The 15,370-nt window shown below is 43.4% G+C and overlaps 2 protein-coding genes across 2 annotated transcripts in view; both read left to right on the top strand.

Moving 5' to 3' along the window:
- The first annotated feature begins 1,126 nt into the window (after positions 1-1,126).
- On the top strand, positions 1,127-10,276 carry ift57 (intraflagellar transport 57 homolog (Chlamydomonas)). Its single transcript, XM_046050873.1, has 11 exons — positions 1,127-1,688; positions 2,672-2,846; positions 3,968-4,086; positions 6,037-6,127; positions 6,670-6,738; positions 6,951-7,073; positions 8,482-8,553; positions 8,903-9,034; positions 9,249-9,311; positions 9,601-9,667; positions 9,748-10,276. Exons 1-11 carry the CDS (start codon positions 1,534-1,536, stop codon positions 9,927-9,929), a joined length of 1,248 nt encoding a protein of 415 aa, XP_045906829.1. The 5' UTR covers positions 1,127-1,533; the 3' UTR covers positions 9,930-10,276.
- A 4,045-nt stretch (positions 10,277-14,321) lies between these two features.
- The window catches only part of LOC123972544 (tripartite motif-containing protein 16-like), a 7,961-nt gene continuing 6,912 nt past the window's right edge, over positions 14,322-15,370 (top strand). Inside the window, exon 1 of the mRNA XM_046052068.1 lies at positions 14,322-15,368. Coding sequence (XP_045908024.1) covers positions 14,325-15,368 — 1,044 coding nt within the window. The 5' untranslated portion in view covers positions 14,322-14,324. The remainder of the gene's footprint in view (positions 15,369-15,370) is intronic.

Raw genomic sequence — 15,370 nt, 5'->3', positions numbered from 1 at the left:
GGCTTGAGACTTTCCTCTTTGATAAAGCTTATAGTTAGGGCTGGCTCAGGTGAGTCCTGAACCATCCCTTAGTTATGCTGCTATAGGCCTAGACTGCCGGGGGATTTCCCATGATGCACTGAGCTCCTCTCTCCTCTTCTTTCTCTCCCTCTGTATGCAACCTCATCCCATTATTGCATGTTACTAACACAACTTCTCCCCTTTCTGGTAGTCTTGTGCTTTCTCGTCCCTCTCCTCTCTCCTCCTATCACTTCCTGCAGGTTTTCTGGCTCTGGAGCTGTGGAGTCTGGATCTGTGGTTGCGGGTCACCTGCTGCCCCCGTGTTCCTGCTCGACACCCTCTGCTGCAACGACTATTGTTACTAGTCCTATTGTTATTATTTTTATTATAATAATTAACATTACGACTGTTATCATTAACACTACTATAAATATCTGTACCATTTTTCATTTAGTCTATAGCAACATCACCTTTACTGTCTGTACCTCTGTGTGTATATTGTGTAGGCTGTATAACTGTTGTTGTGATTTGGCGCTATAGAAATAAAATTGAATTGAATTGAATTGAATTACTGTCTCAGAACCAGACAGAATAATTTGGATCAATTCAATTAAGTTTTATTGGCATGAATGTCCATCAACAATATTGCCAAAGCTACAAATAAATTACAAAAGAACAATTCATTTCATACAGTTCATTAAATAAAGTAAATAAAACAGTAAAAGTGTTTGTGTATGTTGGTGTAAAAGATATCAAAAAAATAAATAATAAACAAAACAGTAAGCGTGTGTGTGTGTGTGTGTGTGTGTGTGTGTGTGTCTTTGTACGCCATAGGTCCAATATAAGAAGTAATTTTATGTTTAGGATTAAAAAAGAAACAACAATATATTAATAAACAACAAAAAAAATCAGAATCAAATGTGAAATTTAAAAAAACAAACTTTTTAAAAATCAACAGATAATTTCCACAAAATACTAATACACGGAGGATTAGTGTGAACATACTGATACTGCAATATAATTATGATATTTTAATATTATTAGCTATTTAAATAATTGAACTTTTGAAAGCCCGTTCCTACGCTTTTAATTTGAAAGCTTCGACAGCAGAGCAACCACAGGAAGTCTTTTATTTCGAAGGTCACGACGGAAACCTTTGTGGCTGGTGTTGAGAGTTTAGCTAACAGTGCTAACAGCTCGTCGCATTACATGATTTAAAGTGCTGCAGAGTCGATAGTAATGTCGCATTTAACCTCCCCGACTTGTAGATACCCTGCACACTGATAAAACGTTGACTTTAATAAACGTCGAGCTTGAATCTTAAGTCTGAAATATGATTTCGTTGGCAGCTAGCGTTAGCTACCTAGCCAGCTAGCGTTAGCGCTCGGTTGCCAGACAACAGAGGAGGAAGCCAAACAAACCTGGCTGGCAGCTAACAGGCTAGCGGGAGCTAATTAGCCAAAAGAGGCCAAGACTTGATTTTGTGGTATTTAAACATTTCGTTGTATGACTGGCAGCTGGTAAACTAACCTGATGGCGGATGAAGGGAGACGAGGAGACGAAGACGAACGCGGTCCCGGAGCAGCTCATCAGGTGTTTGTGGTGATGGAGTGTTTGCTGGAAAAGTTGAAGGTGTTAAACTACGAGGAGGAAGTTCTGGCCAAACACAACATGAAACACCTGTCCAGGTGAGAGATGACCTTACAGTGACAGTCCCTGTACAATAACGTTAACCCAGTAACTCTGACTGCAATCATCCCCCTGTTTACTTATTATTATTTATGCGTTATTTTGTAAATCAGTGCTGTTCATATTGTATATGGCCTACAGTACAGATCATATCCGCATATCACTCCAGCATCCTTTGTCTCAATCTCTCAACATTGTTGTTGTTTTGTTGTGTGTGTTCAGTTCTGTTTACTGCAGTCTGTTCCAAGATAAACCAGCTACAGCTTTAATTTCACCTGAGTTTATCACTCACAGTTGCTACCTGATGAGTGAAAACTTGGAGTTTATAATGTCCTGATTATAAGTGTGGTTTTATTACTACACAGGGCTAGTAGCAGTGGAACAATCTGTGTCCACGTTTGAAGTTCAGCTGTTTACAAGAACTGTGAGGATTTGAGTCTCAGGGTTTGGTCTAAAACAATCTGGGGAAAAATCATAGTTCAAGCACAATCAAAATTTCTCAATTTCTTCATTACGTAACGTTACCTGTAATGGACATTTGGTGACCTATAAAAGTCTTGCGCGGTTTGTTGTCCAAAGTCTTTTCTTAATTTTTTTTAATAAAAGTTTAAAATCATATATGAAATTCAGTACTGTACGGTATTTCAGGGCTATTCAAAATAGTTTAGATATGTTTGCACACCATTTTTCTATTTCCAACATTTTATTTCAGCTTCATAGAAACGTAAACATTGTTCTTTATTAAAATAACTAAATAAAATAAATACACATTACACACTGTTATTTTACGTGGTGTTGTGGCACTGTAATAATGATCTTCATAATAATAATAAAAATAATGATAATAACCTTTCATTTATGTTGCAACCTTCAAAACAAAGTTACAAAGTGCCTTACAGGAGGAGAAACAAAAACACATGCAAGAAAAGAAACCCCAGTTAATGCAGGAGTTGATGATCTTCCCTCTGTTTTCCCCCTTCAGACATTACTTTGTCTCCAGTCCGTATCTGGCGTTCAATTCGGGCGAGCAGTTCTACATGTTCACCATCATCGCAGCGTGGCTCATCAACGCGGCGGGGAGGCCGTTCACCGAGCCTCAGGAGTACGACGAACCCAACGCCACCGTGTCCAACATCCTGGCAGAGCTCAGGGCTTTCGTAAGTGACGCTTAACCGCTCAGCTCTGTGTGATGTGACTCCCGATGTAAGATCAGTTGTAGTCGTTAATTAAATCCTGACATTTGGACATTTTTGACGGAACACTGTTCAGAATGAAGTAGGGATTCACCATATTGGGGAAAAACTGACATTGGAATATTTTTTTTTTTCTGGGAATTTTCACCAGATGACTGCAGTTGCTCTATTTGAAAAGAATTAGGCATCCTAGAATTATTGGGGTGACTTTGCAGGGGTAAATGGATAAAAAATAAAAATAACTAAGCTGAAAATGTCTTTTTAGTCTGAAGAAAGGATGGTTTGAGTGCAAAACGATGTATTGTGCAGCCTTAGAATGAAGGCTAAAAGCTTTTGAGTAGAGTCAAATAAAGTTTGTGAGGTCCTGGATTCAGATTTGGAGGTGAGGTAAGTTATTTTTATAGAAACGAATCAACCATATGCATATAAAGAGAGGTACGAGGTAGGGCTGGGCAGTCTGACCATTTAATATCGATCAACATCACGATCAATTTCCTGGGTGAATTCTTTATGGTTGAACAGTTGATCACTTAACAATTCGGAGGCAGAACATTAAAAACAATTGATAAAATATTTTTTTTGAACACATACGCATGAGTAAAATTAAGTACAATCTTTTTTCAGTCCAATAAAAATAAATATCTTTATTGGAAAATTATTCAAATTATTTACATCAAACATTTACTGAACATTTGTTATGTTATTGAGGAAAATTATATCACAATAATTATCATTTCTATTTTATTGCTTAGCCGTAGTACAAGGCTTCAATTGCTAAACAGACAAAAAATAAAAATCAACTCTGTCACACAGACTTGGTTCCACTTGGTTTTCATTTCTCACATTTTGTCACTAAACTGGGTGTCTGCGTTATATAAGAAAAACTCTCACGCTTGTCTTTGATTAAACTTGACAGACGAACACTGAATAAAACAGTTGAATGTAATGATGAATAAAATATTTCTGTGCTTTTGATCCTGACCTCAAACTCAGCAGACTCCTCACTGTTAGCGGCTGTTATGTAGTAAGAACTCAGAGATATGAGCGTATAGGAGACTTATTTGACTCATCACTGTGTCTTTCAGGGTGTTAAGGTGGACTTCCCGCCCTCCAAACTGAAATCAGGTTCGGGCGAACACGTCTGCTTCGTGCTGGACCGACTGGCTGAAGAGGCTCTGAGGAGGAAGGGGTTCACCTTCAGAAGGTACTCAAACATTTCTCCTCTACTCACCTCTCTAGAGCAAACCTAATGTTTCCTGTCTTCCAGGCCTTAAGGCCTGTGTCCACCAAAGCTAAAGTGACCGCTAGAGTGCGCTTCGGAGGCGCGGTGTTTTTTTGTTGAGACGCTGTGGTTGCTATGAGACATAATTTCCGTGGAGTTGATGTGCTGCAAGCATGTAGAGAGAGGGGACGGAGTGGCCGTACGTCGGTCAACGATATTTTACGGGCAAGGAAATAACTCGGCAAGGACGCACATCGTTTCGTTTGTCCCGCCCCTCCTGCATTGTGATTGGACGGCTGGGTTAAAAGTGACAGTGATGAGCGCTGCGTTTTTCCTAATGTTAAACATTTTTCAACTCTCAGCGACTGGGAAAAAACGTTCAGGACTCAGGACTCAGCACTCAGCGGAGAAAAGACGCTCAGCTTCTCGTCACGCTACTGGCCTCAGGAAAAAACGCTTTGGTGGACACAGGCCCTTAGTATGGTTGGTTATCGAGAACAAGTTCCAAGCTGGAAGTTTTACCAAAGGTCCAAGAATGGTGGATTTAAAAAGACCTGTGCGTTTGGATTCTACTTATCGGTAAAGATGAATCTTAAAGGAGCCCTTTGGAGCTTCCTTGTAAACAACTTATGTTTACTTTCAGGTCCACTATCAAAACCCATAGTTTGTTTCCTTACGGTCTAACAAATGTGTTGAGTGTATTTCCTTTCCCATAAAACATTTTCCAAATTCCAAAGTATTTTAAATCCATCCATTACATCCATGTTTATTTGCTTGCAGTCTTCTTCTTCCCTGCCTTAGCTGGTGCATTGCACACTTTCTGGTACAGAAATTGAAGAAGTGTCACATTCTAAATACTTGGCCATTACCATTGCATGTCCAAGATTTGGTTCAAAAACTGAAATTGAAGTTAGGGTTTTATTTTAGAATCAAGTCCTGTTTATCTTTTGAAGCAAAAAAACAACTTGTAAATGCAACATTCTTGTCTGTCTTGGACTATGGTGATATTTTATACATGCATTCAACCTTCCAGTGTCTTCATGCTTTGGACACCGTGTTTCATGGAGCCTTGAGATTCATCACAAACTTAAAATCTCCCACTCTGTGACTCTGTTTGCTGTATTCTCGGGTCGGGTGGTTCTCCCTCTCCATTCGCCGTTGGATGCATTGGCATCTTTTTATTTATAAGGCAGTGTTAGGACTTCTTCCTCCTTATCTGAAGACTTACATCCTCACCTGCGCTCACAGGATCTGTTTTTATTGACTGTCCCTAAAGCCCCGAACTGACTTTGGCAAAAAGGCTTTTAATTTTGCAGCACCATCTGCGTGGAATCAGCTTCAGAATGAGCTACAGTTGAAGGAGTTGGTCTCACTTTATTCTTTTAAAGGCCCTTGCAGAAAGGCAGTCTGTCTGTCACTGTTTTTAAATTGATTTATGATGTCATTGTTGTTTGAATATGATGAGTGAAAGTGTGTCTATATATTTACCTGTAAGTGTCTCTGTATCTATGTGTAACCGCGCTGCTGCCACTTGCCAGGACACTCTTGTAAAAGAGATTTTTAATCTCAAGGAGTTTTTTTATCCTGGTTAAATAAAGGTTTGAATGAATGAAAAAATAGCCGCATACTATCTTGGCGTATTACCTGCAACTGTAGAGCAGTGGAATAGTTTCACTCATGTGTCATGTGGACGTCTTCATGCATGATAAACAAGCCGGGGACCCGCTCATAGAAAAACTGCTCCATAGGGCTACTAATGATCTAAAACTCCACGGGGAACCTTTTAATCTACAGGGTCACATAGTGAAGACAGCAGGGGCGTGCAGAGTATGCAAATCATACTGAACCATGAATTAATTATTTATCATCTCCTTTTATCTAGGAGAAGCTGATTGTGTTCTGACGTACTGTCCTTTTTTTTTTGGCCCCCAGACCAAACTACCCAACAGAAACCACAGAAGAAGAGTCTGTGATAGAGGACGACGCAGAGCTCACGCTCAGCAAAGTCGAGGAGGAGATGATCGTAGGTGTCCCAACTTTATTTAACTGTACACGTAACACTTCCAATCTTTTAAATATTTAAATCCAAATGTTTTTAACATTATGATCCGTGTCTTTTTTTATTTGTGCTTCTGTTACTGAAATATTGAAATGAGTGTGCCATCAGATTCTGTGACTCTGCAGGAAAAAGGGCTGCTGTTACAAGCTAAAAAAAGACAGCCAATAGATTTATCAATGAAGGAAGGGATCACAAATTTTGGGTACAGCTATGAAATTGTGAGCAGCTTTGCAACGACAGTACAGCTGAGTTTTATAATCGCTGTCTCAGAATCTGGCAGGTCACAGATTTCAATGCAACTGTTGTTCCAACCTGAGTTTTAGGACAAACACCAAAATGAAAATTTTAAATGTTTTGTTGGCTTTGTCTGAATACGGTTTAAAATGAACCAAGATAAGGATTTGAATAAGGTAATATCTGATGATTTAAAAGGATTCTGAATCTTTTCAAAACAACAGTATTTTCTTTGAAGCTTGTTGGAACATTGTTATAAAACCTGTGTGCAGGAGGAGCCTGACGATGAAGAGGAGAATGTGATGGACCTGGAGGCTCTGAAGTTACGAACCACTCGCACTGTGAGTTCCCATGGAAATGTGATGCTTTTAAAGACTTTAACCGAATTTAACCCATTTTTAAAAACAGTTTGTCTGTAGGATTTTGTTTGCACTTGACTCACAGCTTTTTTTGAGCCAACCTTAAACAGGACTTTGAAGCAGTTCTCCTTCAGCTCTATGAATCTGAATTGTGCCACACTTTAAGATAAAATGTGTTCTTGGTTCTCTGACAGGAAGTAGAACCTTCCTCCAAACCTGATGAGATCCTGGAGTCGACGATTGATGCCGCCGAGTGGAACCTGGAGGTGGAGAGAGTCCTGCCACAACTCAAAGTCACCATCAGAACAGACAACAAGGTACACACTAGCCTGAGCATCGCCTTTATCTGAAAGGTTGGAGGTGACTCCTGACCTGATCAGTTTTAATCGGTTTAGTTGTTTTTGGCTAATTAGATCCTGGCGTGTGGACCGACCTGCTCATGTGGGCCGCGTGGGGCCCAGTAGGTGCTGCTATGAGTATGAGTGACTATTGGCCTGTAGTCTCTTATCAAATTTGGTACAGATCTGAGCACGTACAGTGAAGTTACAACAACTTCCTGTTTAATGGCGAAGCATCAAACTTTAACGCCACGCCACAGACACGGCGCTAAGCAAGATCTCACAAGCTTCACAACAGAGCATCATCAGCTTCTTAAGGGTCTTCTGAGACTGTTTTGAGGTTGGTGTGGCCAACCTGCAAGGAGCAGCAGATCACCAATAAAACTTGTCATTTCCTGTTGCCAGTAGTAGTGAATTTAGGCTTGCAGCTGTTTTCAGGGTGGGACTGTTATCATACATGTAAAGTTTGGTACGCACGTGAGCATGCACAACTTTTCATCCTCAATGCCTTAAGACTGCACAGCGAAAATTTTTAATTGATCGTATTAATTCTCTAGGAGGAGTTTGTTAAAGTACGGCTACACGATGGAGTGTGCAGTTATACTCGTGCCGAAGGAGCTTATCTGAGATTAACTGAACTCCACAGTGTTCAAAGTCAACGTAAGCAACTCTTTTTCCTCTTGACTAGTCGAAGACTGTTGGCAGGTTACCAGCAGCTGAGCCTCATATCAGAGCTGTGGCGAGGGCTGGTGGTTCCACACCCCGAGGGTGATCCCACAGCGGGCAGCTTTCTGGCTTTTCATAACGTCAAAGCTGACACATTTGGTCTATTTCCTGTGTATTGTATTACTGTAGCTTCAGCTTCTAAGGCGAGTAACAAGCAAAGCACTCTGGGTCGTCGTTCCACATTTACATTGGTCAGGTGTGAGGTGCAATAAGTGCTTTTCTGAGTGGAAGTGAGGCTGCAGCTAACTGAGGGGGAAACTGAGGCTCTGGTGAGGAGAAAAAGCAGCGAGCAGGTGTCTCTCTGCTGATTTTACACTTTCAATGTCCCATTGGTCCCTGAAGGCAACAATCTCACATCTGGCTGTTGATTTAGTCACAAAGCAGAATGTGGTACTAAAATGTTGTCTGTGATGATGAAAACATGCTAAACTTCCACTGCTGCTACCTTTACTACACCTACAGTATTACTGCAGATACTTATTATTACAGTAATAATATAGAGAAGGCCAAGTGTTGACCAACTGCATCGTACAAATAAATATTATGAAATATGCAGTTTTAAGGATTTAAAGGACATGATGACTGACTGAGACAGTAGCTGTAGTTTCACAGCATGCTCAGGTGTGTTTGACTGGTCTCTGGTCTTTGTGTTGGTCTGCAGGACTGGAGGATCCACGTGGACCAGATGCATCAGCACAGAGACGGGATCCAGTCCTCGCTCAAAGAGGCCAAGGTGCGTTCACTGACCTGGTTGTATAATAACAGCAGTGATGTCTGTTTAGCTGGTGTGTGTGGCTCCACCTGCTGTTACTTATTTTAATTCTACATCGAAGAACTTTTTAAAATCGACCTTCCCTGCAGCAGAAGTGTTTACTGATTTGTTGCAGAATTGAGTGTTTTCATATAAACTCTACATTTTCCACTGGGCCTCCTGTCAATCACCTGACAGCCACAGAAACAATCATTTCTTCAGTCTCTTCCAGGAAATAATCCCCCAGAAACAGCTAGAATACAGTAGAAATGTACACAATATCCAGTTCTGTGTCTTCAAGGCGTCCTGCTGTCCTCTCCTGTCTCTGCAGAGCTTCCTGGACAAACTGCAGGAGGACATCGGTAAGACTCTTGAGAAGGTGAGCAGCAGAGAGAAGTACATCAACAACCAGCTGGAGCATCTGATCCAGGAGTATCGCAGCGCTCAGGCCAAACTCAGCCAGGTAAACACCAACATCACACCTGCAGCTCAAACTGACGGACTGGGGCTTTTAGGAATGGGACAAAACACAGGAAACAAGAGAATAAATGTGAAATGTGAAATGTGACCACATGTGAAATCTTTCACATGTGGTCAAACTAAAGTTTGGAAATATAAATAACGTTTAGTTTAAGGAACAAACAGAAACCTGGTAACAAACCTGTGTTCCTCACCAGGCAAAGGAGCGCTACCAGCAGGCCAGTGGAGGAGTGACTGAGAGGACCAGAGTCCTGGCAGAGGTCAGTGAACACATCGTACATTTTCATATCACTCTGCAGTCGATGTGGAGAAATATCTCAAAGAATTTGAGGAAGAAACATCTTTAGAGTTTGATTTGGTATTCCTGGTATTCTCCAGGTTCTCCTCTGTTCTCGGTTGACAGATAAACTTCCTGAAGCATCTGTTATGTAACGTTAGGTCCATAGAGGCCGCTCAGCCCGGTTATGTTCCAGCTCAACAGCGGCGCCAATGTTGCTTCAAACTTGGCGTTATTAACAGACAGTTTGTAACCTTTTCTGTGTGTTTCAGATCAGCGAGGAGCTGGACAAGGTGAAGCAGGAGATGGAGGAGAAAGGCAGCAGCATGTCTGATGGAGGTGATACCGATACCTCTAGTTTTAGTTTGAAGAAGTGAACTGTATTTGGTTCTGACTGTGTGTCTGCGTTGGTCTTTCAGCTCCGGTGGTGAAGATCAAGCAGAGTTTGACCAAGCTGAAGCAAGAGATTGTTCAGATGGACGTGAGGATCGGAGTCGTCGAGCACACACTGCTGCAGGCCAAACTTAAGGAGAAGTCCAACATGACGCGCGACATGCACGCCACCAACATCCCCGAGCCCGCTGCCGGACCCTTCGCTTAGGTTCAGCTCCACGGCGGTCCCTGTGCTTAGGTTTGCTTTCAAGCTGGCCTCCTGAGCCTAAACAACAACACACACTTGTCTCCTGTATTTCTCTCTTGAACTGAAAGTGTTGAGTCTCATGAATTCAGATACTTAAAACTTTTATCTTAAAACAGAAAATAAAACATTCCTTTTGTGTATTGACGGTTTGGGTCCAGCAGCATTAGGTCATAAAAAATTTAATTTCATCGCTTTGGCTCTTTGTCCCGAACGTCACTTATTTATTTAAGTATTTGCTTTATTTTATTTTCATAGTACTTGGTATAATCTTTTGTGTATATAAACATTAAATACAATTGTTATTTTAATATTTACTCAGTTTGACTCTTCTCTACCATCTTTCCCATCTGATCTGAACACCTCAAAACAGGTTAACAACTGAAATGTCAAAACTGATGCACAACACAAGAGGGCGCCTTCATCCTGTTCAGAACATGTTCAGAACAGGCTAATAAAAAGCTTTCTAGTAAAAGTGTATTGTGTCACACATCGTGGTAAACGGTGTCAAAGCACTAAAAGTGCAGATACAAACAATCTCTATTTGCTTCCTTAAAATATAGTCAGCTCTCTGTGTGAAGTTTCCCCACCTCGGTTTGCCACTCCCTGGGCACTGTCCCCAACTTCCAAGAAATATCGAAGAGGCGTATCATCCAAGACATCCCCTCCGCATCCAAAGCTTTCAGCATTTCTGGACAGATCTCCTAAATCCCTGGGGCTTTTCCACTGGGAGGTTGACTACCCCAATGACCTCCACCGGGAAATTGATGATCCCCCATCAGCCTCCAACTCTGCCTCTGCCATAGAGGGCATGTTTGTGGGATTAAGAATTTCCTCAAAGTGTTCCTTCCACCGTCCTATTACCTCCTCAGTAAAGGTCAACAGCCAGGGGGGCCGCCAGGAATTTTGGGCCCTATGCCAAAAAACTCAAATTGGACCCCCTCTGCGCAGATGTTGTCACCACTTCTCTAGGCCTTAACTGTCCCATCAAAAGCTTTACATAACTCTAATTAAAGGCTTGCAAGTGTCTGGCTTCTTGTAGTTCAAGATTAATACTACCACAATATGTACTGCTGGAGATTTGTACGTGCAAGTCTGCATACAGGATGCAGTTCACTATTTCCTTCTCAAATAAATTGCCCTTCATGATGGGAATAATAAAGTCTGTATCTATAGATAGATCAGGGGCCCTTGGAATTGTCCTTACTTTTCCCCCCCCTATACGGCGGCCATGTCAATGGCGTCCCATCTTGACTGTACGCAGCTTGGATGGTTCCCCGTTTCCCTTGAGTTGGTGGATTGTTTTCCAGAAGCACCTTGGTGCCAACTGAAAGTCCTTCTCCAGCCAACCACTTGCTGCTCTGCCTCTTTCACGGCAGAGGCCTCTAGAGTCCAAGTGGTCTAGGGTGCTCTGGTACCGCTTACACTTAGGAGCATCCTTACGTTTGAACATGGTGTTATAGAAAATCCATGACTAGCACAGAGGTCTAACAACAAACACGCTCAGGTTTAGATCAGGGGGCCTGTTCCTCCCAATCACGCCTCTCCAGGTGTCTCAATCATTACCCATGTGTGCATTGAAGTCTCTCAGCAGGACTACAGAGTCCCCTCTTTGAGCCCCATACAGGACTTTATTCAGGGTCTCCAAGAAGGCCGGATACTCCGAACTGTTGTTTGGTGCATATGCACATACAACACTCAGAGTTCTCTCCCCCGCCACCTGTAGGCGTAGGGAGGTGAGCTTCTCGTCCACCGGGGTAACTCCTACGTAGAGGCGCTCAGCCGGGGATCTGTGAGCATCCCCACACCCGCCTGGCTTCTCACACCGTGGGCAACTCCAGAGAAGAATAAAGTCCATCCCACTGTCCAGGATCTTCCAGAACCGAGCTAAGCTCCACCAGATCTAACTGGTAGCTCTCCACCTCCCGCACAAGTTCGGCTCCTTCCCCCACAGAGAGGTGACGTTCCACATCCCCAGAGCCAGCCTCAGCTGCCCGGGTCTGATCCGTCAAGGCCCCTGACCTTCACTGTTACCAGTGTAGCAGCGCACCTGACCCCTGCGGTTCCTCCAATGGGTGGTGGGCTGGAGAAGAGGGTGCCACGTTGCTTGTTTGGGATTTGCCCAACTTGCCCCCCTGACTCCAGAGGGGGGCCCTGGTCTTCCTCCAGACAGGGTCACTTCTCCTCATCCTTGATTTATCTTTTGTCATTTTGAACCATTTTTAGTCTGGACCCTCCCCCGAGACCACTTTACCATGGGAGACCCTACCAGAAGCACCAGGCTCCAGACAACACAGCCCTCAGGTTCATAGGGACACCAAAACCTCTCCACCACGATAAGGTGATCACAGCTCCAAGATATTTAAACTCCTGACAGTTTCTACAGCGCAGCCAGTGATGGTCGAAGGTTGAAGTTGATCACGTGAGTCTTGTGTGTTGCTGGATTTGATATTTTCTTTGGTTTCACAGACATTTATTAAGACACTCTCCTCACACCACTGCTGCAGAGAAACTACATGACTAAATTATGATATCATAGCTCACTGTAGGAAGTTGGGGTGGGAAAGTGGAGGTCAACAACCAAGTTTTATGCTGAAGCCTGTTAGGCCAAACAATCAGAAAATGTCGGGTTAAAACAGTCAACATCAGAAAGGCTGATTGCCTGACCAGTCATCCGCTGCAACATCCGGCTTTCAACATTAGTTCACCAGCTAACGCGACCCATATCATTATCCTGTGTCCCACCGCATTAAGTCAAAGTGTTGATTTTAGCCTTAAGGATGTAACAGTACAAAGCAAATGTGGAGAGATTTGTTTATACTAGCCTATATGTCTGTGAAGGTTCTCAGTTATCCAGGTCACAGTTATCCAAGGAGGATTAAAATCAGGGGTAACTGGACTTGGTTGAAGATACTAGAAGACATTTTATCCCTCATCCAGGAGACTTCTTCAGTCCTTACTGACTGGTGGGGAAATCAGATATTTAACCTTTGTGAAGTCGTTGGGCAAGATGATCGATCCCGCTGGTTGCTCCAGGTTAAAAAGCTGATTTTCCCTACCAGTCAGTCAGAAGCTTCCATATACACTGCTCAAAAAAAACAGGGGAATATTTAAATCACAAATCAGATCTCAATGAATGAAATAGTTTGAAATCTTTTCTGTCCATTGTATAATTTGTTGTTAACAAAATTACATAACAGTTTATGGAAACCAAAATCGCCAACTGATGAGGGCTGGATTCAAAATCACACCAAAAATCAAAAAGTAAAAAACTTTAAATCACAGGCTGATCCAATTTGTGTGGCTTTCATCATGGCGACTTGATGGTGTATCTCCTCCCAGACCTGGATCAGGGCATCAGTGAGCTCCTGGACAGTCCGTGGCGCTACTTGGTGGCGTGAGATGTACCAATACAAAACGTCCCAGAGGTTCTCAATTGGATTCAGGTCTGGAGAACAAGAGGGGCAGTTAGTGGCATCAATGCCTTCGTCATCCAGGAACTGCCTACACACTCTGGCCACGTGAGGGCGGGCATTGCCCTGCACCAGGAAGAACCCAGGGCCCAGTGCACCGGGGTAAAGTCTGACAATGGCTCTGAGGATTTCATCCTGGTACCTAACAGCAGTCAGGGTACCAAGTGTATGCCTCAATCACTGACCCGCCGCCAAACCAGTCATGCTGGATGATGTTGCAGACAGCATAACTTTCACCACGGCATCTCCAGACTCTTTCACATCTGTCACGTACTCAGTGGGAACCTGCTCTCATCTGTGAAGAGAACTGGGCGCCAATGGCTGACCAGCCAATTCTGGTGTCCTCTGACGAAAGCCAACTGAGCTGCACAAGGCTGGGCTGTGAGAACAGACCGCATTAGAGGACGTCGGACCCTCATGCCACGCTTATGGAGTCTGTTCCTCATAATTTGGTCAGAAAGTGAACACCAGTATTTCGCTGGTCATTTTGTAGGGCTCTGGCAGTGCTCTTTCTTTTACTCCTCACACTAAGGAGCAGATGCCGCTCCTGCTGCTGGATTTATGCCCTTCTTCTGCTCTTCAATTGCACCAAAACAGGCGACATTGATTCATAATTGCTTATGCTTCCTAACTGGACAGATTAATATCCCTGAAGTTTAATTGACTTGGTGGTATATTGTGATGATTAAGTGTTCCCTTATTTTTTTGAGCAGTGTATTTCCTTGTTCCCTCCCCTTCAGATCTACAGTTTGAAGATGGGTGTAGCAGTATGTGCAGGAGCTGACAGACCCCGTTCACTGCAGAAACACATGCTGTTCAGATCAGAGCTCGAACTACTTTCACTTCTGAGAAAGTGAAACTCAGACAGTCGTCACTGAGAGATGAAATGGCGCAGAAAGGAGTTCAGCTGGATCGGGAAACCTTCTCTTGTTCCATCTGTCTGGATCTACTGAAGGATCCGGTGACTATTCCCTGTGGACACAGCTACTGCATGAACTGTATTAAAACCCACTGGGATGCAGAGGAGGAGAAGAAAATCCACAGCTGCCCTCAGTGCAGGCAGACCTTCACACCGAGGCCTGTCCTGCTGAAAAACACCATGTTAGCAGTTTTAGTGGAGGAACTGAAGAAGACTGGACTCCAAGCTGCTCCTGCTGATCACTGCTATGCTGGACCTGAAGATGTGGCCTGTGATGTCTGCACTGGGAGAAAACTGAAAGCCCTCAAGTCCTGTCTGGTCTGTCTGGCCTCTTACTGTGAGAAACACCTCCAGCCTCATTATGAATCCCCTACATTTAAAAAACACAAGCTGGTGGAGCCCTCCGAGAAGCTCCAGGAGAACATCTGCTCTCGTCATGATGAGGTGATGAAGATGTTCTGCCGTACTGATCAGCAGAGTATCTGTTATCTCTGCTCTGTGGATGAACATAAAGGCCACGACACAGTCTCAGCTGCAGCAGAAAGGACCGAGAGGCAGAGAGAGCTCGATGTGAGTCGACAAAACATCCAGCAGAGAATCCAGGACAGACAGAAAGATGTGAAGGTGCTTCAGCAGGAGGTGGAGGCTATCAATGGCTCTGCTGATAAAGCAGCGGAGGACAGTGAGAAGATCTTCACCGAGCTGATCCGTCTGATGGAGAAAAGAAGGTCTGATGTGAAGCGGCAGCTCAGATCCCAGCAGGACACTGAAGTGAGTCGAGTCAAAGAGCTTCAGGAGAAGCTGGAGCAGGAGATCACTGAGCTGAAGAGGAAAGACGCTGAGCTGAAGCAGCTCTCGCTCACAGAGGATGACAACCAGTTTCTACACAACTACCCCTCACTGTCAGCACTCAGTGAATCTACAGACTCATCCAGCATCAACATCCGTCCTCTGCGCTACTTTGAGGACGTGACAGCAGCTGTGTCAGAAGTCAGAGATAAACTACAGGACGT

This window comes from Micropterus dolomieu, linkage group LG06, assembly GCF_021292245.1.
Source record: "Micropterus dolomieu isolate WLL.071019.BEF.003 ecotype Adirondacks linkage group LG06, ASM2129224v1, whole genome shotgun sequence".
NCBI lineage: Eukaryota > Metazoa > Chordata > Actinopteri > Centrarchiformes > Centrarchidae > Micropterus > Micropterus dolomieu.
Note: the sequence above shows the minus strand (reverse complement) of the source record. Positions and strands in the feature narration are given on the sequence as shown.

Excerpts from the sequence above, each read along its gene's own strand:
- ift57 (XM_046050873.1), top strand. The coding sequence starts at position 1,534 with ATGGCGGATGAAGGGAGACGAGGAGACGAAGACGAACGCGGTCCCGGA. Across the intron at positions 6,128-6,669 it reads AAGTCGAGGAGGAGATGATC|GAGGAGCCTGACGATGAAGA; the intron begins GTAGGTGTCCCA and ends ACCTGTGTGCAG. Across the intron at positions 9,668-9,747 it reads CAGCAGCATGTCTGATGGAG|CTCCGGTGGTGAAGATCAAG; the intron begins GTGATACCGATA and ends TTGGTCTTTCAG.